We start from the raw sequence: 24,112 nt of genomic DNA on the forward strand, positions 1-24,112 counted from the left end.
TGCTCCACGAGGGGTTGCCAAAACCTTCCATGTGTGCAGAAAGGCAGTATCTGAGAAGCATAAGAAAATGAGGTGTGTCTGCTGGGGGCGCCTGACAGGCCAGGTCTGAGGAGTGCTCGACTCTTGATCTCAGGGGTCACGGGTTCAAGCCCCACTCTGGGTGCAGAGATGACCTAAATAAATCAAAGGGTTTTGTTGTTGTTTGTTTTTTTTTTAAGATCCCATCTATTTATTTGACAGACAGAGATCACAAGTAGGCAGAGAGGCAGGCAGAGAGAGAGGAAGGGAAGCAGGCTCCCCGCTGAGCAGAGAGCCCGATGCGGGGGCTTGATCCCAGGGCCCTGAGATCATGACCTGAGCCAAAGGCAGAGGCTTTAACCCACTGAGCCACCCAGGCGCCCCTATACCTCATTTTTAAAAAGATTTTATTTATTTGACAGAGCTACTGAGCAAGTGAGCGAGAGAGAACACAAACAGGGGGAGCAGCAGGCAGAAGGAGGCAAGGGCCTTGAGGTGTTATTACTATTCTCAGTCTTTCCAGTGACATGTTTTGTTGGTAAAATAGGGCTTTGTGCAAAGGTTGGGAGGCCAGAGCAGCGGATTAGTGGTAATGGAGGTTGTGGTGCCCTGGGGAAGGCAGGAGAGCCTCATTACGAACGGCCCTTGCCTGAACTTCCTTTTTCATTTTTTCTGAGAGTCCCGACATTCCAGTTGCTTTTTACCCACCCCTTGTGCCACTAGTGAGATGTGAGTCATATCCGGTTTTCAGTTTTCCGGGTAATTACAATTCAACCGTGAGTCAGTGGGGTGAGGGGTGAACCGGGGTCCGAGGGAGTCATCCTGTTGAGATCAGTAGTTGGGCAATTCGGTTATCAGTTTGTGTAACCACAGCACATTCCAAAGCTTAACACATTCCCTTCTCTCTTATTTTTTCTCTTACTCATTCTCCTTTTCACCTGGGCTGTCCAACACAACTTCCAAATATTTGCTAGCCAAAGATGGGGCAAGACCTCACCATCAGGAAGACCCCGACCTTACTTTTTATCAGGACAGGTCATCCAAGAGCTAGCCCACAGCTCCGGACAAGGTTTGAATAAAAAGCTAAGAGTGGGGGCGCCTGGGTGGCTCAGTGGGTTAAGTCTCTGCCTTCGGCTCGGGTCATGATCTCAGGGTCCTGGGATCGAGCCCTGCATCGGGCTCTCTGTTCAGCGGGGAGCCTGCTTCCCCTTCTCTCTCTGCCTGCCTCTCTGCCTACTTGTGATCTCGCTCTCTGTCAAATAAATAAATAAATAAATCTTAAAAAAAAAAAAAAAAAAGCTAAGAGGGGCACCTGGGTGGCTCAGTGGGTTAAAGCCTCTGCCTTTGGCTCAGGTCATGATCTCAGGGCCCTGGGATCGAGCCGGCATCAGGATCTCTGCTTAGCAGGGAGCCTGCTTCCTCCTCTCTTTCTGCCTGCTTCTCTGCCTACTTGTGATCTCTGTCTCTCAAATAAATAAATAAAATCTTTACAAAAAAAAAAAAAAGCTAATGAATTTTACTGTTAACAGGTGTAGCCAGGCAACAGTCAGCTGAGAAATTAATCAATCCCATGGCCTTCCTAGTGGGGACAGGGATCAGGAACAGCAAGTGCCGAGAGACAGGACATCAGATGAGTGTCCCCACAGCAGACAGCACCGTTCTGAGCAAGGGGACAGAGCCCGTCCTGTTAGCCGCATCACCACCCGAGGAAACCTCAGGGCTTCCTCCCTGTTGGACAAGCAAGGTTTGTGTTTTACTTGTCGGTTTCACTTGAATTCCAGTAAAAGCAAACTGGAGCGCCCACTCCACTATCTCCTCATGCTGGGGATGCCTAAAATTACACAGAAACCACACACCCACCCCCCAAGTGCCTAAATCTCTAAACTCTAGCCTTTAAGTCTCTCCTGTCACATGTGACAAGCCAGGAACAAGGTCATTGAAACAGAAAAGGAGACTGCCCAGTTCTGCTTTTTCTCCAGCATGCAAATGAGGTGGTAAAATGCTTTCTATGTTTTCTTTCCCATGCTACTGAAGATGTTCCTCAGGAGAATCAAAATTATAGACAGAATCATTTCCTTGAAAAAAGAAATGGCTGGTGCTAACAGACTCAGTGGAATACGAATGAGAAATCAATTTGCCAGTGTGTTTTTCCAAACTAGGTGATGCCAAGGCATTTTCCTCAGGCGTGATCTCAGTGGAAGATTTTGTGGTCGGCTCCTTTGGGGAGGGCTTTGTTTCTGTGATGGTCCCTTGCTGCTTACTTCCACAGTGTCTTATCAACAAATGTGACGTCCTTGACAGCCCAGGGAGGGAAAGTGTGGACGCTATTATTGTGCTTAACAAGGGATAAGAAAGCCGTCAAAGCCCTAAGCAATAAAGGCATCTAGATTAGGATCTTATCAAGGGAGGAATCCTACAGATTAGAGCCGGAATATCCTGGAAAGGCAGAATGATCCACGTAATTCCCCTTAAAGGTCTGTAGTCTCAAAAAAGGTTCTCCCTTTCTCCAGTGTTGCCCCGCAAGAAAAGTGTGCCCAGCAATGACCAATGAATCTCCCCAGGGCGTGTTGCTGAAACAGACACAGCTCTTAGCGAGATGCTCCACTTTTCTGAATTTGGGTGTGCCCTGGGCATACAGGATACTCCGCACACAACTGTTAAGTGGTTTGGATCTGGCTAAGTGAAGGCATGCAGTCCAGATTCCAACAACTCCCATTTCCAAGGGAAAAGAACAAGAAATCCCATCCCCCTCCTACCGCCCCACCCCCAAAATGCTTTAAAGACCGCTAAGGAGCACACTGGGGCAGCCAGGGCTGTTAACACCAGAGAAGTAGCTTCTGGCCCTCAGGAGTCTGGGGAACACATCAGGACTCTGAGCCTCCCTGAGAACATGGGAGGCCACTCACTGAGAGAGAAAACTGAAGTAAAGCAACACATCCTGCTCAAGGCATCACCGCCCCGAGTTCCTCTTAGGGATGAAAAAATCAAGAGCCGAGAGAATCGACAGAGAGCTTTCAGGAGGTGCATTTCCAATTTGGGGGGCACAGCTCATCAAAGGAACACCAAAATTGGACAAATCAAGCAGCGGACCCCAGAGCAGCTCTGGACAAGACTAGAATCCCAGTCAGGGCTTGAAGGGCTAAGCAGCCCGGTCCCACTGGCCCTTCCCAAAACTGCTCCTCCTGCAGTTGTATCAGAACCCCAAGGAGAGCGGAAACTAAAGCCAGCAACCGCATCTTGCTCAAGACTCGACTGCCATGATTTCCTCTTAGGGATGGAGTCCATCAGCGTTTGAAATACAAGTCAATTAAATGCCTCTTGACAAGCTATGCTCCCTCCTCATCACGCAACTGGGTGGCGGAGTTAATCCCAACAACCCCCGGCAGCAACCTCAGGGAAAACCGACGTGTCACTGATAGGAATTCCACGAGGTCACAGCTCCCGGCACAAAGCCGCCCCTCTCCTCCCGTCAATACAAAAAGTTTCCCGCAATCCTGTTATCAGAGAATCCCAATTCTTTTCGGGGCTACTCGGGTTCTAAGTAGGAAATGAACCATTTATCTCAGGTCCAGGGCGAGGTCAAATGCCTCCGGCAACTCAGAGCCACTGGGTAACTCAGGACCGCTAGCACCAACTAGCCTCGCTCAACTAAACCCATTCAGAAGCTTCTGAACCAAAAAAGGCCACCCTGAGGGATCCGTCCGACGTTGCCGCCTCCCGGTTCCTGCCCCGGTGGAAGGTCTCCGCGAATTTCCCTTCGGGGGCAACCGAGGAGGGACGGGCGTTTCGGAGGCCACGTTTCGGCTCCGGGAGGAACGGAGGCCCTGAGGGTGGCCTGGGGGCGCGTAGGTGAATTCGACCCAGGCCGGGGCAGCGAGGGCGGCCTCCAGGACAAAAGGGGCTCGCCTGTGCTCGCGGAGGAGACTTCGGGGGCCCGGGACGCGTCGCCCGCTTTGTTGTGACAGGCAACCGGGACGGACGCTAGGGAACGCGGGCGGTCGCCTCACCTGAGCCAAGGGCGGTGGGAGTCCCCAGCCTCACCTCGAGCCCCGCCCCGCGCGCCCCCCAACGCCGCATCCACCGCCCCCTATTGGCCAAGGGGAGTGGCTCGAGGCTCGCGTGTTCCGATCGCGCCCAATGGGAGCTCGGGGACTGGCCCTCGGGGGCCGGAGGCGGGGCTGGAGGCGGTGGCCACCGGCCGAAGCGCGCGTGCGGCGCCTGTGAGGAAACAACGCATCGGACCCCGGGCTCCAGGGCAGCCCTAGAGGGTTACAAAGCCACCTGAGCCGCCTGGAGCATTTCTGTCCGCGGGGGGGACGCGAGGGCGCCCGCAGAGAACCACTCCCCAGGCTGAGCCCCCGAGGTCCTGGTAGTCCTCACCCCAGAACAACTCGGTGGGGGCGTCCCTGCCTCCCTACGGCTGGAGGGCCCCGTGTCCCGCTCTGAAGAAGGGGGTCCCCCCATCTGGCGGAGACTCCTGGGAAAAGCCTCACCTGCTTCTCGTGACCTCCCCACATCTCCAAACCCTCGCAGTCCTTCAACCGTTTGGATGGGACTAAGTGCCGTTTCCCCCACACATCTTTCAAGGATGGGGTGGTTTTCCGCAGCTCCCAGAGTTACCAAGGGGCTCCCCGAGTTCTGGGGGGGTCACACCCCATGGCATGCGGACGCTTGGAGCCAACCTTACCTGCCGCCCCCATCGCTGCGAGGAGCAGGGCGGCGGTCCAGCACAGCCCCCAGCCTGCGGGTCTCATGCTCCCAGCCTCCGCCCTCGAAAGCGCCAGCCCCGGGCTCGGTCCGTAAAGTCCGTGCGGGAAAGGCGGGCTTCGAGCCGTCGGGTGGCAAATGCGTGCGGGGCCCCAGTCATTTGCAGCATTTCTATGAGAGTTTCCTCGCAGGGGGAGGAGCTTGCGGTGGGGTGATTTTGGAATATCTTCGCCTCACTGCGGGAGGAGGAGTTTCGAGAGGAGGAGTTTGGAACGGCCGATGCGACTAGGGCTGGTTAACCCTTGAAGTCCTGACTCGGATTCCAGTCTTTTCCAAAACTTGCTTCCAAATCATCTAACAGGCTAACGACCATCTATCTCCCCTCTGCCTCCAACGGAAAAACGAGACGTCAGAAACTTTACCCTCTCCTTTCTCTACTTGCTTTTTCCTTTCTAGGAATCGTATATATAGATTTTAACTGAGTTTAATCCCGTATAGTTTTGAGACGATTCTTCAGAATTGGTCTAAATAGGACTCGGTGAGGAATTTAAATAAAATCTTCACAAACGTTTCAGCCCCAAACTGATCTTGTCTTGTGGGATCCAGCACTTGGATGAATACCAGCGAAAGCATCTCTAAAATCAATTTATCCGTCCGTGGTCTGGACATAAATACGGATTTGTTCTTTTAGGAGAAAATGTTAAACAGGCTGCTGCTTCCTCTCCCCAAAGCAAAAATCAAAATAAGGGTGCCCGGGTGGTTCAGTGGGTTAAGCCTCTGCCTTCAGCTCTGGTCCTGGGATCGGCCCCAAGTTGGGGGGTCTCTGCTCGGCAGGGAGCCTGCTTCCCTTCCTCTCTCTGCCTGCCTCTCTGCCTACTTGTGATCTCTCTCTCTCTGTCAAATAAATAAATAAAATATTTTTTAAAAAAATCAAAATAAAACAGTTTTTAGCGTTGAACCTGATTGCCTTAATCACAGAGGGTTGATGGAGAACAGCTTTTAAGAATCAGAGTCTTGAGGGCACCTGGGTGGCTCAGTGGGTTAAAGCTTCTGCCTTCGGCTCAGGTCATGATCCCAGGGTCCTGGGATCCAGCCCAGCAGCTCCTCATTGGGCTCTCTGCTTATGGGGAGCCTGTTTCTCCCTCTCCCTCTGCCTGCTGCTTCCCCTGCTTGTGCATGCTCTCTGTCTCCGTCAAATAAATAAAATCTTGGGCTCTTGGGTGTCTCAGATGGTTAAGCCTCTGCCTTCTGCTTGGGTCATGATCCCGGGGTCCTGAGACTGAGTCCCACATCTGGCTCCCTGCTCAGGGGGAAGCCTGCTTCTCCCTCTGCCTCTCTCTCTGTGTCTCTCATGAATAAATAAATAAAATTTATTTTTTTTTAAAGATTTTATTTATTTATTTGACAGAGAGAGATCACAAGTAGACAGAGGCAGGCAGAGAGAGAGAGAGAGGGAAGCAGGCTCCCTGCTAAGCAGAGAGCCCGATGCGGGACTCGATCCCAGGACCCTGAGATCATGACCTGAGCCGAAGGCAGCGGCTTAACCCACTGAGCCACCCAGGCGCCCAATAAATAAAAATCTTAAAAAAAAAAAAAAAAAAAAAAGCCTTGGAAAAAAAAAAAAGAATCAGTCTCCTTTGGGACTCATGAAGTTTCCAAGACCCCTTGCCAAAAAGGTGTGAGAATCTTGCCTGAACCCCATAAAGGGTCTGGCAAATCTTGGGTGGGTCCCCCAGGAACAAGCAAAGTCCTCTGAAGTTTTACAGATTGAGCTTGGCTGAATATACTAATCTCTCAGCAGGCTTTTGGGGAAACCCCCCCCCCCAGAGGAGGCAAAAAAAGAGGTAGAAAGGGGACAACTGAACCCTCAGAGAAAAAAAAAAAGGGTGGTTAATCCAGAGTAAGAAAGAGCAGTTAAGAGCCCCCTTTCAGAATCAGACAGACCCTGGGTGAGTAAATGAGCTTTTCCAAGGTGGAAAGGGGAGGAAATAATGCTTGTTTCCTTTACTTGGCAGGTTCTGTGAGGGGGTCAAATGAGATAATTAGCAATTACTTAGGAAAATTTGTGGGGTTTTGTTTGTTTTATTTTGTTTTTTAAGATTTTTACTTATTTATTTGACAGTGCACAGGCAGAGGGAGCTGCAGGGAGAGGGAGAAGCAGGCTCCTTACTGAGCAGGGAACCCAACTTCGGGCTGGAACCCAGCTCAGGGCTTGATCCCAGGACCCTAGGATCATGACCTGAGCTGAAGGCAGACACCTAAATGACGGAAACATGATCCGCCCCTTTTCTTGAGGATTTTATTTTTAAGTCATTTCTACACCCAATGTGAGGCTCAAATTTACAACCCCAAAATCGAGAGTCACATGCCGTATTGATAGCCCGAGAAGCACCCTTCAAATTTCTCATTTTTATGCTGTTATTCTCACTGCCACTTTAAAAAAAAAAACTTAATTTATTTATTTGACAGACAGAGATCACAAGTAGGCAGAGAGGCAGGCAGACAGAGAGGGGGAAGCAGGCTCCCCACTGAGCAGAGATCCCTGAGATCATGACTTGAGCCAAAGGCAGAGGCTTTAACCCACTGAGCCACTCAGGCGCCCCAACACTGCCACGGTTTTGGAAACCTGTATTGCACCTTCAATCTAATAATAAATATTAGTTTGGTTTTTTTTTATATTAGTTTTCTAAACAAACAAAAATCCTTCCACAGAATCCATTTCATTTGAAAGTGGCTGGGCTTGCATAATCCTCATTCCAATGGACACCCTGCCTTGTCCTGGTTTTTACCTCTAATTCATGGGGAGGCTCAGACCAGAGTGAGCCTCTGCCCAGAGGCACCTGGCCTTTGGCAGAAGTGAGCCATGCCAGCTGCAGCCTGCCCTTTGGCCCAGAAGTCTGCAGAGAGGTAAGTATTCATGGTGACCTTGGCGTGTTCCCATAGGTGTGATCAAGGACCTGACTCTATGCGGCCTTCAGTTATCTCCATCAGACGCCCATTAGCCACGTGAGAGCCGAGGCCCTGGCTTCCATCTCCAGCGCCTGGCTCTGGTAAGGTAAGGAAAATAAGGGAAAATAAAGGAATTATCATTGGCAAGGCTGCCCTATCAGAGATGCACTGTTTCTGAATTCCACTTCTGTTAGGATTTTGATAATGCAGAACTCAACTTTGATCCCCAGCTGATAGTCTTTCCTTTCAAACATAACAGATGGGGGCGCCTGGGTGGCTCATTCCATTAAGCGCCTACCTTCTGCTCAGGTCGTGAGATCAAGCCCCATGTTGGGCTCTGTGCCCAGAGGAGAGTCTGCTTGGGATTCTCTCTCTCCCTCTGCCCCTTACCTCTCTTCAAGGGCTCACTAAAGGAGTAAATAAATAAATGAATAAATACGTGAATGAATAAATAAATAAAATATAATGTAAAAAAAAAAACCAACTTCCACACTGAAAGCTAAAAAACATTACTGAGTGAAATTCAGGGGTGCCTAGCTGGCTGAGTCAGTTAAGTGCCTGCCTTTGACTCAAGGTCATGATCCTGGGGTCCTGGAATCGAGCCCTGCATTGGTCTCCCTGCTCAGCTGGGGAGCCTCCTTTTCCCTCTGCCTACTGCTCCCCCTGCTTGTGCTCTCACACACTCTCTCCCTCTGTCAAATAAATAAACAGAATCTTTTAAAAAATTTAAAAAGACAAATAAATGGAAAGACATCACAGGTTCATTGATTGGAAGACTTCGTATTGTTAATGTCACCACTACCCAAAGCACTCTACAGATTCAGTGTAATCCGTATCAAATGTCCCATGACGTTATTAGCAGAAATAGAAAAATCCACCCTAAAATTCATATAGAATCTTAAGAGACCCCAAATAAACAAAATGATCTTAAGAACAAAGTCAGATGGGGTGCCTAGGGGGTTCAGTGGGTTAAGACTCTGCCTTCGGCTCAGGTCGTGGTCTCAGGGTCCTGGGATCGAGCCGAGCAATAGGCTCTCTGCTCAGCAGGGAGCCTGCTTCCCCCTCTCTCTCTGCCTTCTTCTCTGCCTACTTGTGATCTCTCTCTGTTAAATAAATAAATAAAATCTTAAAAAACAAAACAAAGCACTATGGTACTGGCATAAAGACAGACAAATAGACCAAAGGACTAGGATAGATAGCCCAGAAATGAACCATGCATATCTGGTCCAATGAATTTTTATAAAGGCGCCAAGATCATTCAATGAGGTCAGGGCGGTCTTTTCAATAAATGGTGTTGGGAAAACTGGATATTCACATGCACAGTGATGTAGTTGGACAAGTCTTACTTTCAGCAGGTACAAAAATTAACTCAAAATGGAACAAAGACATAAAAGGAAGAACTAAAATTATAAAACTCTTAGAAGAAAAAAATAGGAATATGTCTTCATAACACTGGATTTCACGATCATTTCTTGGATGTGACACCAAAAGGGCAGGCAATGAAAGAAAAAATAGGTAAGGGGGATTTCAGAAAAGTTAAAAACGATCATGCATCAGAGGACACTCTCAACAGAATGGAAAGGCAATGTACGGAATCAGACCAGATAATTGCTCATCCTGTATCTGGTAAGGGTCTAGCATCCAATATACGTAAAGAATCCCTACAACTCGGGACGCCTGGGTGGCTCAGTTGGTTAAGCAGCTGCCTTCGGCTTAGGTCATGATCCCAGCGTCCTGGGATCGAGTCCCGCATCGGGCTCCTTGCTCGGCAGGGAGCCTGCTTCTCCCTCTGCCTCTGCCTGCCACTCTGTCTGCCTGTGCTTGCTCTCTCTCTCTCTCTCTCTCTCTGACAAATAAATAAACAAAATCTTAAAAAAAAAAAAAAAAGAATCCCTACAACTCAACAGTAAAACAGACATTCCAATTTAAAAAATGAGGAAAAGACTTGAATACTCATTTCTCCAAAGAAGACATAAAAATGACCAGTAAGGAGCACCTGAGTGGCAGAGTTGGTTGAATGTCTACCTTCAGCTCAGGTCATGATCCCAGGGTCCTGGGATCGAGCCCTGTATCAGGCGCCCTTCTCTGCAGGAGCCTGCCTCTCCCTCTTCCTCTGCCTGCTGCTGCCCCTGCTCATGGTCTCTTTCTCTCTCTGTGTCAAATAAATAAAATCTTAAAATAATTTTTTGGGGGGGCACCTGGGTGGCTCAGTTGGTTAAGCAACCGCCTTTGGCTCAGGTCATGATCCCGGGGTCCTGGGATTGAGTCCCACATTGGGCTCCCCCTGCTCTGTAGGGAACCTGCTTCTCTTTCTCCCTCTGCCTGCCACTCCCCAGTCTGTGCTCTCTCTCTCTTTCTCTGTGTCAAAGAAATAAATAAAATCTTAAATTTTTTTTAAGATTTTATTTATTTATTTGACAGAGAGAGAGAGAGATCACAAGCAGGCAGAGATATGCAGGCGGGGCGGCGGCGGGGGTGGGGGGAGAAGGAGGCTCCCCGCCGAACAGAGAGTCTGATGTGGGGCTCGATCCCAGGACCCTGAGACCATGACCTGAGCCGAAGACAGAGGATTTAATCCACTGAGCCACCCAGGCACCCCCCCCCAAATTTTTTTAAATGGCTAATAAGGGCATGAAAAGATATTCATCACTAATTATTAGGGAAATGCAAATCAAAATGACAGCAAGATGCCACGTACCTCACACCCATTAGGATGGCTATTATAAAAATCTTAAAAAAGCCAAAACCAGAAATTCACAAGTGTTGGTGAAGAGGTAGAGAAATTGGAACCTTCATTCATTGCTGGTGGGAATGCAAAATGGAACTGCCACTTGGGAAGATAGTTTGGTAGTTTCTTCCAAAAGTAAACACACTCGTACCATATGGCCCAGGCATCACAGTCCTTGATACTTCCCACATGAGATGAGAATTAGTGTCCACACAAAAACCGCAGGCGGATGTTAATAGCAGCTTTATGCATAATGGCCCCAAATTTGGGAGACAACCAAGATGTCCTTCAGCAGGTAAATGACTAAATAAACCATGACACGTCCAACCAATGGAATGTTCGTACTAAAAAGAAATGTGCTATCACGCCGTGAAAAGACATGCAGGAACCATAAATGCCTCCTAACAAGTGAAAGAAGCTGGTCCGATGAAAGGTCATGCCGTACACTTCCAACTGTGCCTACCACATTCTGGAAAAGGCGAAACTATGAAGATGGCCAACCCATGACTGGTTGCCAGGTGTCATGGCGGCAGGGGGCAGGGGAGATGTACACGGGGCACACAGGTTGTGTAGGCCAGTGGATCTATTCTATATTATAGAAGACATGTCATACCTTTGTCTGAATTCACAGATTATACCACATGGAGAGTGAACTGCCGTGTCTACCATGGGCTCTGGTTGATAATGGCGTGTCAGCGTGAGTTCATCCGTCGTAACAAATGCACCCTTTTGGTGGGGCTGTTGATAGTGGGGAGGCTGTGCCTGTGGGGGGGGCAGTGGTATACAGGAAATCTCTGCATGTTCCGCTCCATTTTTCTGTCAACCCCAAACTGTCTAATAATGGCGGGCCAGACAGTGAGGTAGAGATGGAGAGAGCTTGGCGGAAGGGTGGGGTACACATGTGGAAGGCCGGGAGGGTGATGTAAAATCGGGATTGGCACTTGAGGCCTTGGCATGTCCTTCGAATGAAGGAAACTATTTCCAGGGCAGTCAGAAGCATCTGAGGCCCTGGGAGCTGAGAGCGGCTGGATCCAAGGGGTAATTTGGATAGATGACTCATTAAACAGGTCATGGGATGGGGATGGGAGGGAGAGGCCTGGGCAAGAGTTGAGGTGCGGGCTGGGAGAGCAGGCACCTCTTCCACTATATTTTATATTTAACTCACCCACCGGTTAGCAATCCTCATGAATCCTGAAATGGAAAGTTCGGTCATGAACAGTTCCCACCCTGACATGGTTTCTGCAACATAACCACATGAGGCGCATTGCTTACCGCCTGCCTGCCCACACATGGAGAGTTTTCTGAATGGTTTTGGACTATCTGGAATGATCTGGAAGATCCTGGGAAGCTTCACAGGTATTGGAAATCTGGCCAGAATTGGGAAGTCAGCTCTGAGTCTCCATTATGTCAATTCTGGGACTCTGGACAAACCACTTCTTTCTAGGTCTCTGTGCCCTTATAGTTATTCCTCATTCAATAAGGTTTTCCCGAGCGTCTGCTCTCTCTCAGGAACATTCTAGGTGCTGAGGACACCAGAGGAACAACACAAAGATCCCACCGCCCCAGGAGCTGAGGTTCCAGTGCGGGGAGACAGCATGAAACAAATCAACAAGGTGGTTGTTCATAACCAAATTCGTCATAACGCAAAAAAGGAGTGGCTAGTATGGGAGGTGCCTCTTTTTATGACTTCTTTTTTTTTATTTTTTTATTTGTTTATTTGAGAGCAAGCGAGAGTGAGAGAACACAAGCAGTGTAGGAGTGGCAGGGAGAGGGAGAAGCAGGCTCCCCACTGAGCAAGGAGCCTGATGCGGGGCTCCATCCCAGGACCCTGGGATCACGACCTGAGCCAAAGGCAGACGCTTAACAGACTGAGCCACCCAGGTGTCCCAGCATAGGTTTATTTTATATCTACTCATCTGTGTAGCCACCACCTGGAGCAAGATAGATAATATTAGCCACGTGCCTCACACCACTGGGCTGAGCTGAGATGGGGATGGAAGGAGGCTTCTCTGAGCGTGGGAGCATTGAAGTGAAGGCCTGGATAATGAGAAGGACCTGGCTGAAGGACGGGTAATGCCGGCAGAAGGAAGAGCCTGTGAGAGGTATTTGAGGTGCAACTGAGATGCCATGGTGTCTTGACCCAAAGGTCAAGATCAGGCTTTCCTTTAGCAGCAGTCTGCTCTTGGTGTAAAAGGCCAGGTGTATGCGGCCTGCCAGGTAAGAGCCCCTGGAGGGCGGAGCTGGGCTCGCATGTCCCCGCCCAGGTGGTCACGTGGGCTGTACAGTTAAGAGCAGACTGTATCCGTGGATTTCTAGGACTCCTGAAGAACCGAGATTGATGGACAGTTGTGTGCAGGAGCGAAGATGGATGGAGGTGGGGACTCCCCTCCAGACTGCCTGCGACAGTCCGAAGTCCGTGGTTACATCCAGGGACACAAATAGCCCTGGGTTCCAATCTCAGGAGGCAAGTGGGAAAGTGTCTTTCGCTGTGTCCTATGATGTTTGACGCCTTATGGGATGTGTCCTAGTCGTGTGATTCAGAAAAAAGTGAAACAAGGATCTCTGGGGTGACTCAGTTGGTTGAACATCTGGCTCTTGATTTACAGGTTGTGATCTCAGGGTCGTGAAATTGAGCCCCACGTTGACCTCTGCACTCAGCGAGGAGTCTGCTTGAGATTCCCTCTCCTCCCTCTGCCTCTCCTCCCTGTCTGGCTCTGTCTCTAAAATAAGTAAAATCTTGAGGAGCCTGGGTGGCTCCATTGTTAAGTCTGCCTTCGGGTCAGGCATGATCCTGTGGTCCTGGGATCCAGCCCCGCATCAGGCTCCTGGCTGGGCAGGAAGCCCACTTCTCCGTCTCTCACTCCTGCTTGTGTTCCCTTTCTCACTGTGTCTCTCTGTCATAAAAATAAATCAGATTTTTTAAAAAGATTTTATTTATTTATTTGACAGAGAGAGAGATCACAAGTAGGCAGAGAGGCAGGCAGAGAGAGAGGAGGAAGTAGGCTCCTCGCTGAGCTGAGAGCCCGATGCGGGGCTTGATCCCAGGACCCTGAGATCATGATCTGAGCTGAAGGCAGAGGCTTAACCCACTGAGCCACCCAGGTGCCCATAAATAAAATCTTAAAAAATAAAAATAAAATAAAATCTTGGGGCGCTGGGTGGCTCAGTGGGTTAAGCCTCTGCCTTCAGCTCAGATCATGATTCCAGGGTCCTGGGATCGAACCCCGCATCGGGCTCTCTGCTCCGCAGGAAGCCTGCCTCCACCTCTCTCTCTGCCTGCCTCTCTGCCTACTTGTGATCTCTGTCTGTCAAATAAATAAATAAAATCTTAAAAAATAAAATAAAATAAAATAAAATCTTAAAGAAGAAAAAAAATTAAAAAAGTAAAACCATTCACAAAAGGACAAATTCCATTTATAGGTGGTCCCTAGAGGAGTCGGATTTATGGAGACAGAAGGAAAATGGCGGGTACCAGGGGGAGGGGGAGTTAGTGTTTAATGAGGACAGTTTCAGTTTGGGAAGATGGAAATGTTCTGAAGGTCGACGCAGTGACGGTTGCACAACAATGTGAATGTCCTTAGCGCCACTGCACTGTGCACTTGAAATGGTGAAGATGGTAAATTTTATGTGATATGTATTTGCCATGATCAAAAATAAAAAAGAAAGAAAGGAAAAGAAAGAATATCTAGGAAGGAAGGAAAGAGAGAATGAAGGGAGAGAAGGGAAATAAATAAATGAATAGGGGACTAAAACCCCAAATATTGTGACAATCTCCTCCAAGCCACGTGTGTGACCTTGGCTCCCACAGCTTCTTGCGTCAGCCTTGGTGAGCCTTGGCTTCAGGATGGAAGTCAAGGGCTGCACGGCCTCCCAGCCCTCTTTCAGGCTGCCCACGACCCCGCTGTCAGGAACCCATGGGCATCCTGGGAGAGAAAGGTCATCAGAATCTCCGCGGGGGCGGGGTGGGGCGCAGACCTAATTGTCCCATTCTGCATGTTCTTTTTTTTTTTTTTTTAAATATTTTATTTATTTATTTGACAGAGAGAAAGATCGCAAGTAGGCAGAGAGGCAGACAGAGAGAGAGGGGGAAGCAGGCTCCCTGCTGAGCAGAGAGCCCGATGCGGGGCTCGATCCCAGGACCCTGAGATCATGACCTGAGCCGAAGGCAGAGACTTAACCCACTGAGCTACCCAGGCGCGCCGCCCCCCATTCTGCATGTTCTGATGCTTGGTGACCCCAGCGCCCCGCCTGGAACCCAGGCTCTGTGCTGCCTCCTGCATGGTCATGGTCCTGGGTTGCAGAGGGTGGACAGCAGGGAGACATGGCACCTGTCTACAGAGGCGCTGGGTACTGTTAGCTGCCTGCGGTTACAGCACTCTCTTTCTCATTCTTTTTTTTTTTTTTAAGTTTTATTTAAGTCATCTCTACACCCAGCCTGTGGCTCGAACTCACAACCTCAAGGGCAAGGGTCTCAGGCACTTCTGACTAAGCCGGCCGGCTGCTGGTAATTCTATTTTTAATTGTTTGAAGAACCACCATACTGTTTTCTGCAGCAGCTGCGCCATTTAACATTTTATTTATTTTTTATTTTTAAAGATTTTGTTTATTTATTTTTCAGAGAGACAGAGAGCGAGTGCACAGGCAGGCAGAGTGGCAGACAGAGGCAGAGAGAGAAGCACACCCCTTGCCGAGCAAGGAGCTCAATGCGGGACTCGATCCTGGGACCCTGGGATCATGACCCGAGCAGGAGGCACCAGTTTAAGCAACTGAGCCACCCAGGAGCCCCTTATTTTTATTTTTTAAAGATTTTATTTATTTATTTGAGAGAGGGAGAGAGAGAATGAGTGGGGGGAGGGGCAGAGGGAGAGGGAGAACCAGACTCTGCCCCGAGTGCAGAGCAGGCTGGGGTTCAATCCCATGACCCTGAGATCATGACCTGAGCTGAAATCAAGAGTTGGTGGCTTAGCAAACTGAGCAACTCAGGCACTTCTCATTCGTTTAATTTTATTTTTTAATTTAAATTAATTTAAATTTTTTAAAAAGATTTTATTTATTTATTTGACAGAGAGAGATACAGGGAGAGAGGGAACACAAGCAGGGGGAGTGAGAGAGGGAGAAGCAGGCTTCTCACCCAGCAGGGAGCCCGATGCGGAGCTTGATCCCAGGATCCTGGGATCCTAACCTGAACCGAAGGCAGACGCTTAACGATTGAGCCACCCAAGCACCCCTTAATTTTACTTTTTCAAGATTTTATTTATTTATTTGACAGAGGGAGAGGGAGAAGCAGGCCCCTGCCAAGCAGAGAGCTGGGACATGGGGTTCCATCCCAGGACCCTGGGATCATGACCTGAGCTGAAGGCAGACGTTTAACCATCTGAGCCACCCAAGTGTCCCAGTAAATAAAATCTTTAAAAAAAGATATAAAATATCTGTTTCATAGGCAAATATATGCAAAATCACTCAGGCCCCCTTTAACAAAGAGACAAACAGAGGCTCAGAGAAGGAAAGAGGTTTGCCTAAGATCACAGAGCAAGTTGGTGGTAGAGCTGATCTCCCTTTTCTCAAGCTATGACCCCCCTGCCCCCCCAAGTTTGTCTATTCAGCATCTGAACCTAGTTCTTGCATTTGTGGATCTCTCTCCCACCTCCAATTTTTGAAATTCTAAAGGCTAGATATTAGCTTTCCCAGCATCCCTTGCACAAGAACGTGAGCATGTGACCTGGAATCGGCCAATCGCATTCTCACACTCGGGACTTTGACTCCAGAGCCAGGCTAGGAATCCAACACCCATCATTCTTTGGATGCAGAAACCACCCAGGCTGGTTGATGTCATTTGGAAACAAGAATTCCGCTTGATAGAATGTCTCTGAGATTAAAACTGAAATCACAAGTGTCTGGGGCTAGAAAAACATTGCTGTTACTTCCTCTAAGTCTCATCCTCATCATCTCCTACTTAAGACTATTCTTCTGAGGTTGATCTAAATTCCAACTATTTGGTCATTGTCTTGGATTACAGCACATGCTTAAATGTAAAAACTTTAGGAAATTAGAAAACTTAGAAAGACTTAGAAATTGCCAAGAGGCAATCCACAGTCTACTCAATATCATCACTACATATGTAGTATTTATTATATATTATTTATATTATTTATTTAATTCAGTGTATATTATTATTTATATATTATTTTTAATTTATATATTATTTATTTTATCCAGTATATATATTTTTATTTACATGTTATATATATTATTTACTTAATATATGTGTTATTTATTTAATATATTTAATCCACTCATCTACTATGGATTGATTGATCAATTGATTGATTGACAGATACATAGATATAATATAAATCATTACGAAATGGGATTATTTCCTATGCACAGTGTGGTACTCACTGAACTTGCTCTAGGCTCCAAAAGGATTGCTCTCTTTGTCCTCAATTGAAGCTAGTAGTGGCCATATGACTTGATTGAGTCAAGGACACTAGGCACATGTGTCATGTTCAGGGGGATGCTCTAAGTGCAATTTTCCTGGCTTGGCAACTATAGAGGCCCATGGTATGTTGGAGCCAACATATCACTGGGTCCCTGAGTAACACAACCTGGTAGGGTGTGAAGAAGAGAAATCACCCTTTGTTGATTTAAACCCTTTAGACAATGGGGATGTTTGTGACAGCAGACTGTCCTAACTGATACAAAAAATTTTTTTAAAGATTTATTTGTTTGACAGACAGAGACCACAAGTAGGCAGAGAGACAGGCGGGGGGTGGGGGGAAGCGGACTCCCCACCGAGCAGAGAGACCAGACACAAGGCTTGAACCCAGGACCCCAGGCCCTTGACCCGAGCTGATGGCAGACACCCAACAGCTGAGCCACCTAGGTGCCCCACTGATACAATTTTTAAAACACTTTTTTTGAAATAATTATAGACTCAAAAAAGTTACAAAAACAGGGGCGCCTGGGTGGCTCAGTTGTTAGGCATCTGCCTTTGGCTCAGGTCATTGATCCCAGAGTCCTGGGATCCGGTCCCTGCATCCGGCTCCCTGCTTGGCGGGAAACCTGCTTCTCCCTCTCCAACTCCTCCTGCTTCTGTTGTCTTTCTCACTGTGTCTCTCTCTGTCAAATAAATAAATAAAATCTTAAAAGAAAAATGTTACAAAAACAGTACAGAGTGGTCCTGTCAACGCTTCCCCCAGCTTCTCCCAATGGTAGGTAACATTACATATCTTCTATAATCACAGTGCTTTATTGGACCTGGAAATTAACATTCGGACATTAGTACAATATGATTAATGAGACTATAGATATAATTCGAATCTCACTGATCTATACCATTTGTACCCATTTCCCCCTCTTTGTGTCATATCTAATCCCTTTCTCATGCCTCTGATATGCTGTTTAATGTCTGTTCAGTGTCTTCTGGATGAACCTTAATGGGGTGTTAGCATTGTGTTGTATAGAGCTTTCCCACCCAATGGAAATGGTACCTGTTCTCTGACTGTATCTCTAATAATTTCCTTAAGAGAAATTCCTGAAGAAAAGATATGTGTATGTATGTATGTGTGTGTGTGTGTGTGTGTGTGTGTGTGTGTGTTTATTTATTGTAGTCTCCATGCCTACGTGGATGCAAACTCACGACCCACCCTGAGATCAAGACCTGATCTGAGATCAAGAGCCATCAAGAGTCAGATGCTTCACCAACCGAGCCATCCAGGAGCTCCAAGGGTATACACATAGATATTTTTAATTTTATTTATTTATTTGAGAAAGAGAGAGCGAGCCTGAGCTGGGGGGAAGAGGAGACGGAGGAGAAGCAGGCTCCCCACTGAGCGAGGAGCCCAACATGGAGCTTGATCCCAGGAACTTGAGATCATGACCTGAGCCAAAGGCAGACACTTAACCCAGTGAGTCACCTAGGTGCCCCAGGGTATACATATATATATATTTTTTTTTCTAAATATATTTTTTAAAAAATTTTATTTATTTATTTGACAGACAGTGATCACAAGTAGGCAGAGAGGCAGGCAGAGAGAGAGAGGAGGAAGCAGTCTCCCCACTGAGCAGAGAGCCTGATGCGGGACTCGATCCCAGGACCCCAGGATCATGACCTGGGCTGAAGGCAGAGGCTTTAACCCACTGAGCCACCCAGGTGTCCCTGGGGTATACATATTTTTAAGGCATCTTCTCAAATTTCTTTTCAGGAAGTCCTGTCCGGGTGTAGTAGCTATCATAACAGTGGGTGTCCCCAATGGTGTGTTCTCATTTACCACATCTTTGCCAGTTTGCTAAACCAACGAATAAAACAAAAATAATAAAGGTTTCATCACTGTTTTTTTTTTTTTTAAGATTTTATTTATTTATTTGTCAGAGAGAGTGAGCACAGGCAGACAGAGTGGCAGGCAGAGGCAGAGGGAGAAGCAGGTTCCCCGCCGAGCAGGGAGCCTGATGTGGGACTCGATCCCAGGACGCTGGGATCATGACCTGAGCCGAAGGCAGCTGCTTAACCAACTGAGCCACCCAGGCGTCCCTCATCACTGTTTTAATTTGCATTTATGTGGAGGTTCATAGGATTACATTCTTTATTTCCATGTACGCACACATATTTCTTTGCGGTTTCTCCGTAAAGCTTCTAAAGATAAATAAGAAACAAAAACTTCTGTTAGTTTCTCGAAGTGTTTTTCAGCAGACAAGTTAGGCTTGCTTTCTTTTTTTTTTTTCCCTAAGTAGACTCCATGCCCCATGTGGGGCTCGAACTCACAACCCTGAGACTGAGAGGCATATGCTCTACCACTGAGCCAGCCAGGTTCCCCACAAGCCAGCCTTTCTTTTCCAGTTTGTCGTCTTCATCTTTGTCACAGCCTCTCCTGCTTGTCGCTCATCATCAAGCCTTCATGGGTGTCATGGGACGACACTTTGGAAAGAAACCTTTTTTAGGATTCTCTTAAGGAGGGCCTACCTGCTTATGGCCCTCTAGTGAGAACGAAGGCGAGAAGGGGCAGGAAAGTGACATTGGAGATGAGGCTCAGAGGGAGACTTGCCAGGTGAACCATTACAGGAGGAGGGAGGCCTGTGAATGTGTTTGCTGGAAAGTATCAGTGAGGCTTAGGTTGAGAGTGACCATGGTTGGAGAGCTGGCAACACCCGCCGCACATGCACTCAGGAGCTGAGAGTTCCGATGTCTCTGGCCCTATGGAAGGGACAGCCTGGCAGGGAGTGGGGGTGGGAGCCACGGAATCAGTGAGGAGCAGATCACATCAGGGACCGTGGTAGCAGCTGGACGAGGTGGGGGCCACAGGTGGACGGAGAGGTGGATGGATTGAAGAGTTAACTTGGGAGAATGGGATGAGCTGGGACAGGATAATGGAGCCTCAGGGAAAGCGAGGACAGCTGAGTTGGACCGCTGGGGGGCCACTGGGGAAGGGGGCCACATGAGCAGTCCCGGGTGGCAGGAACATGAAGATTTGGGTCTTGGCCACCTCTTAAATATCAATGCTCCCGACAAAATGAATGGCCTCATTGTGGTAGAAATCTTTGCGATCACGATATGAGCTAGAAACTTTCTGTTGAAGTGAACATAGGTGAGGCATTAAGAAATGGTTCTTAAAATGGACAGGGCGCCTAGGTGGCTCAGTGGGTTAAAGCCTCTGTCTTTAGCTCAGGTCACAATCCCAGGATCCTCTGATCAAGCCCCGCATCGGGCTCTCTGCTCAGTGGGGAGTCTGCTTCCTCCTCTCTCTCTGCCTGCTTCTCTGCCTACTTGTGATCTCCGTCTGTCAAATAAATAAATAAAATCTTAAAAAAAAAAAAAATGGACAGGTGTCTGGGACCTCACCAGCTTGGAGAAGCTCCCAAGTCCATTCTCTTGTCGCCTGCCCTCAGGGGTGACAGCCATTTGAGATGCAGCATGTTCTGAATGTATCCTGAGAGACCTTTCTCTAAATATCCATGTAGCAGCGACATGGTCCAGAGGCAATGGTTAGGATCCTACAGGTGTTCAAAACAGCACCTCACCGGACACTTCACTGTGTGGCGGGCTCTTTTCTCTTTACCAACGTTCTAAAGATCTTTCCGTGTCGATTATACCCATGTCATCTGAAAAATTGTTTTAGGATGTTCCAGTTCCTGTTGGTACATAAGAAGTCACTCCACTGTTGAGGGGCTTCATAAACACACTCATTTTTGTTCCCTCTTGTGGTTTCAATGTGCCAGGAGTACGGGAAGGGCTCAGCTGGGCGTGTGGGTTGCCCGGCCAGTTCTTTCTTCTCATGTGGTCTTGGTGGTCTCTCGGCACAGGCTTGTGTTGGCTTCCTCATGACATGGCAGCCTTCTGGCAGCTGGTGCCTTCAAGTGAGTCTTCCAGCGAGCAAGGTAGGAGCTGTGATGGCTTGTATGACCTGCCATTGGTAGTCACAGTGTCACCTCCACTGGATTCTACTGGTTACCAGCAGGTCCCAAGCCAAACTCCAGGGAAGGAGTATTGAACATATCCAGTGGAATCTAATGGGGGAGCTGCAAGGTTCTAGAAGTGAACCTTGGGATGGGAGATATTATTGTGGCCATCTGTCACATAGGAGGGTCTGTTATCTTTTTATTCATGAAATTTTATTTATTTTTAAAAGTAAACTATGTCATGGGGCGCCTGGGTGGCTCAGTGGGTTAAGCCTCTGCCTTCGGCTCAGGTCATGATCTCAGGGTCCTGGGATTGAGCCCCACTCGGGTTCTCTGCTCAGCCGGGAGCCTGCTGCCCCCTCTTTCTGCCTGCCTCTGCCTACTTGTGATCTCTGTCAAATAAATAAATGAAATCTTTAAAAAAAAAAAAGCAAACTATGCCCAGTGTGGGGCTTGAACTCATGACCTGGAGATCAAGAGCCACATGTTCCACCGACTGAGCCAGCCAGGTGCCCTGGGTCTGGCTTTTTGTGACTGCCCCCCTCCCAGTCCCAGCCTCGTCAGGGCATTTCGTGGCTTCCCATCATGCACTGACCACGTGACATTGCAGTCATGAGCCATCCCGTGCACATCCTCAACCACGTCTTCCTGAGGCCTCGTGCTTCCCTGGGGACACAGAGGTCTGCCCCCATTGCTCAACTCCCCACCCCTCCCATCACCTTCTAGATCCGGGGCCTTTCCTCTAGACCCAGGGCTGGTCCTGGTCCCTAAGGACTCTTGTGTTTCCCAAACCTGGGCTCAGATTTGTGGTGGTGAGCAAGTGCCTCACCTCTCTGAGCCCTATGTCATCTGTGAAATAGGAACGAAGCACAAAGTCCCCCACCCCCTTGGGATGTTGGGAGAAGTGGGGGAGGAAGACACTGGCCAGAGGGCAGAGTTGGAGGGGAAAGTGCTACCCGGATAGATGGGTGCTGAGAGCGAAGGCTGGCTGGGGCATGGGGAGGGAGCAGGCAGGATCTGTAACCCGAAACAGCAGGAGTTCGGGCTGGTGGAGGTGACTGGTTCTGGTTTTTTGCGACCTTAGGCCAAGGTCAATGCGGCAGCCAGGCCAGGGGGCCTGCAGCCCTGACCTCTCACCATCATCTCAATCAATGTGTCCCCAGGTCCCCATGTGTGGATGTTCTGCCAAACACCAGCTCCTACTGATTGCCTTCACTTTTTTTTTGGGGGGGGCTTCAAAATTATTCCCCACGACCCTGAGAATCACGACCTGAGCCAAGATCAAGAGTCCGCCACTCAAAGAACCAAGCCACCAAAATTATCTTCCTTTTTACCATTACCATGGAAAATACAGAAATGCTTGAAGAAGGAAGTATAACGCTCCCAAGTATCTTTTGGTTTCCCATCTCCCAGTGGGCTCAGAGAGGGGCAGAATGCAGCCCAAGGTCACACAGCCTGGAAGTGGTTGGGTCAGGACCGGAACCCACAACCACCCGACCTGGAAGGAAGGTGAGCAATGCTTTACAAATAAATAGTAGCTCTGGCATTGGCAGTGCAGCCTTGGGCAAATGCATCCCTTCTCTGTGCAGGTTTTTGCATCGCAAACTGGGGATAACCACCATCAAGCAGGCAGTGAGCGAGTTGTTTGGCTGTAACTGCAGCTGGGCACACAGGCACCAGAAGCAAGGCTGCACTTCTGGGCTTACAGTGCAGTTACGCATGGCCATTTCACTGTTATGGCCGAGAAGCACAAGAGAGTGATGTATGTTTCCAGACTGGGTCTCTAAGGGGTGGTGTGGGCCTTTCTCTTCCTCCCTTGCCTCCTTGTTGATGGCTGGAAGGTGGAATGGATAGATGGTGCACTAGCAGCCATCTTGGGCCATGAGGTGACCTTGGACATAGGGACTGCAAATACAAAGCAACAACACAGAAGGAGCTCTTTTCCAACACTGTAAGGCATCAACTCTAGATTCTGTGTGAAATATATTAACTCGTGTCCAATAACTATTATTTTGTATCTTTCTGCCATTCGTCAATGAACTAGATCAAATACATGTATCATATGACATCCTGTCATACACAAATTCCAGGGTTACATTTTTTTCCCCTCAAGGAACTCGTTTTTAAACTTGCCTCATCCTGAATATCCCGAAATCAAGGGTTCGGTGAGCTGATTTTCTGCAAACATTAAAACAAATTCCTATCTATTAAAATAAATTCAAAGCCATTAAAACAAAAAAAATGTGAATTTCCAAACTGATGGGAATGAGCATCTTGGCAAATGCACTCCCTAAAAGCAAAGATTAAAACCAGACGGAGTTCTCAAAACCAACCATTTCAGGATCTTTGAGACTGATCCAGGGAGGTCAACAAATTGAAAAGTGTTTATCAGGAAAGTCGGGATGGCAGGCAAGAGCCCTGAGAGATTGTGGGGTCTTCTGCCCGAGGCCGCCCAGACAGGGAAGTACTTTCTTTGGAACAGAGCAGTAGCATGTGGGAACAGGAGGGATTCTCAGGATGGGATGAATGGTGAAGGTCAAGGTTGGGATCCTGGCTGCAACAGACTGGAGAACCAGTCAGCGGTCGAAAGGCCTGGAGAACGACAGAACCACAGCTGGCCCCACGGATCAGCAATGGGCCAGAAAGCTAGGTGCACCCGAAAGGCTACGCACCTGCTTGGGAGAGGTGGAGAGGCCCGTCCACCCGCAGTTCCACACAGCCTGCCCAAGGGGAGGCCGTGTGCATGCGCTGAGAAAACGTGAGAGGGTGATGGGAAGCCGAGGCAGGGCCAACTCGCAAGCTGCCTAAGCACGGGGCCACTGGCGCGGAGCCTCAGCGAGTCAGGTGTCTGAGCACAAAGGCCGAGCCGTCACCGGCTGACCTGGAAGCCAGGCCGGCCAGGGGGGACTCCTCGAGGAAGACGCCTAAACACAAAACCCCAAGCCCGAGCAGAAACGTCGGCAGCTACAGGCTGTGGGGGAGGCGGGCCTATAGAGCTGGATGAGAAAGTCACTTTGTTATGTGTATCAACACATCTTCATACATTTTTTAAAGACTTTATTTTTTTTTTTATTTGACATGGAGAGAAAGGGAGAGCACAGGCAGGGTGAGTGGGAGAGGTAGAAGCAAGTATGCGGAACTCGATCCCAGGACTCTGGGATCATGACCCAAGCTGAAGGCAGATGCTTAACTGACTGAGCCACCCAGGGGCCCACGTCTTTATACAACTTAAATAATATATATTCTAAAAATACATGAATCTTGGGATGCCTGGGTGGCTCAGTTGGTTAACTGTCTTCTGCTCAGGTTGTGATCCCG

General features: G+C 48.5%; 1 protein-coding gene across 1 annotated transcript in view; it reads right to left on the reverse strand.

Moving 5' to 3' along the window:
* The window catches only part of LOC111162438 (low density lipoprotein receptor), a 34,970-nt gene extending 30,200 nt beyond the window's left edge, over nt 1-4,770 (reverse strand). Inside the window, exon 1 of the mRNA XM_022526855.1 lies at nt 4,706-4,770. Coding sequence (XP_022382563.1) covers nt 4,706-4,718 — 13 coding nt within the window. The 5' untranslated portion in view covers nt 4,719-4,770. The remainder of the gene's footprint in view (nt 1-4,705) is intronic.
* Between the last annotated feature and the right edge of the window lie 19,342 nt (nt 4,771-24,112).

This window comes from Enhydra lutris, unplaced genomic scaffold, assembly GCF_002288905.1.
Source record: "Enhydra lutris kenyoni isolate GAN:26980312 unplaced genomic scaffold, ASM228890v2 scaffoldscaffold92, whole genome shotgun sequence".
NCBI lineage: Eukaryota > Metazoa > Chordata > Mammalia > Carnivora > Mustelidae > Enhydra > Enhydra lutris.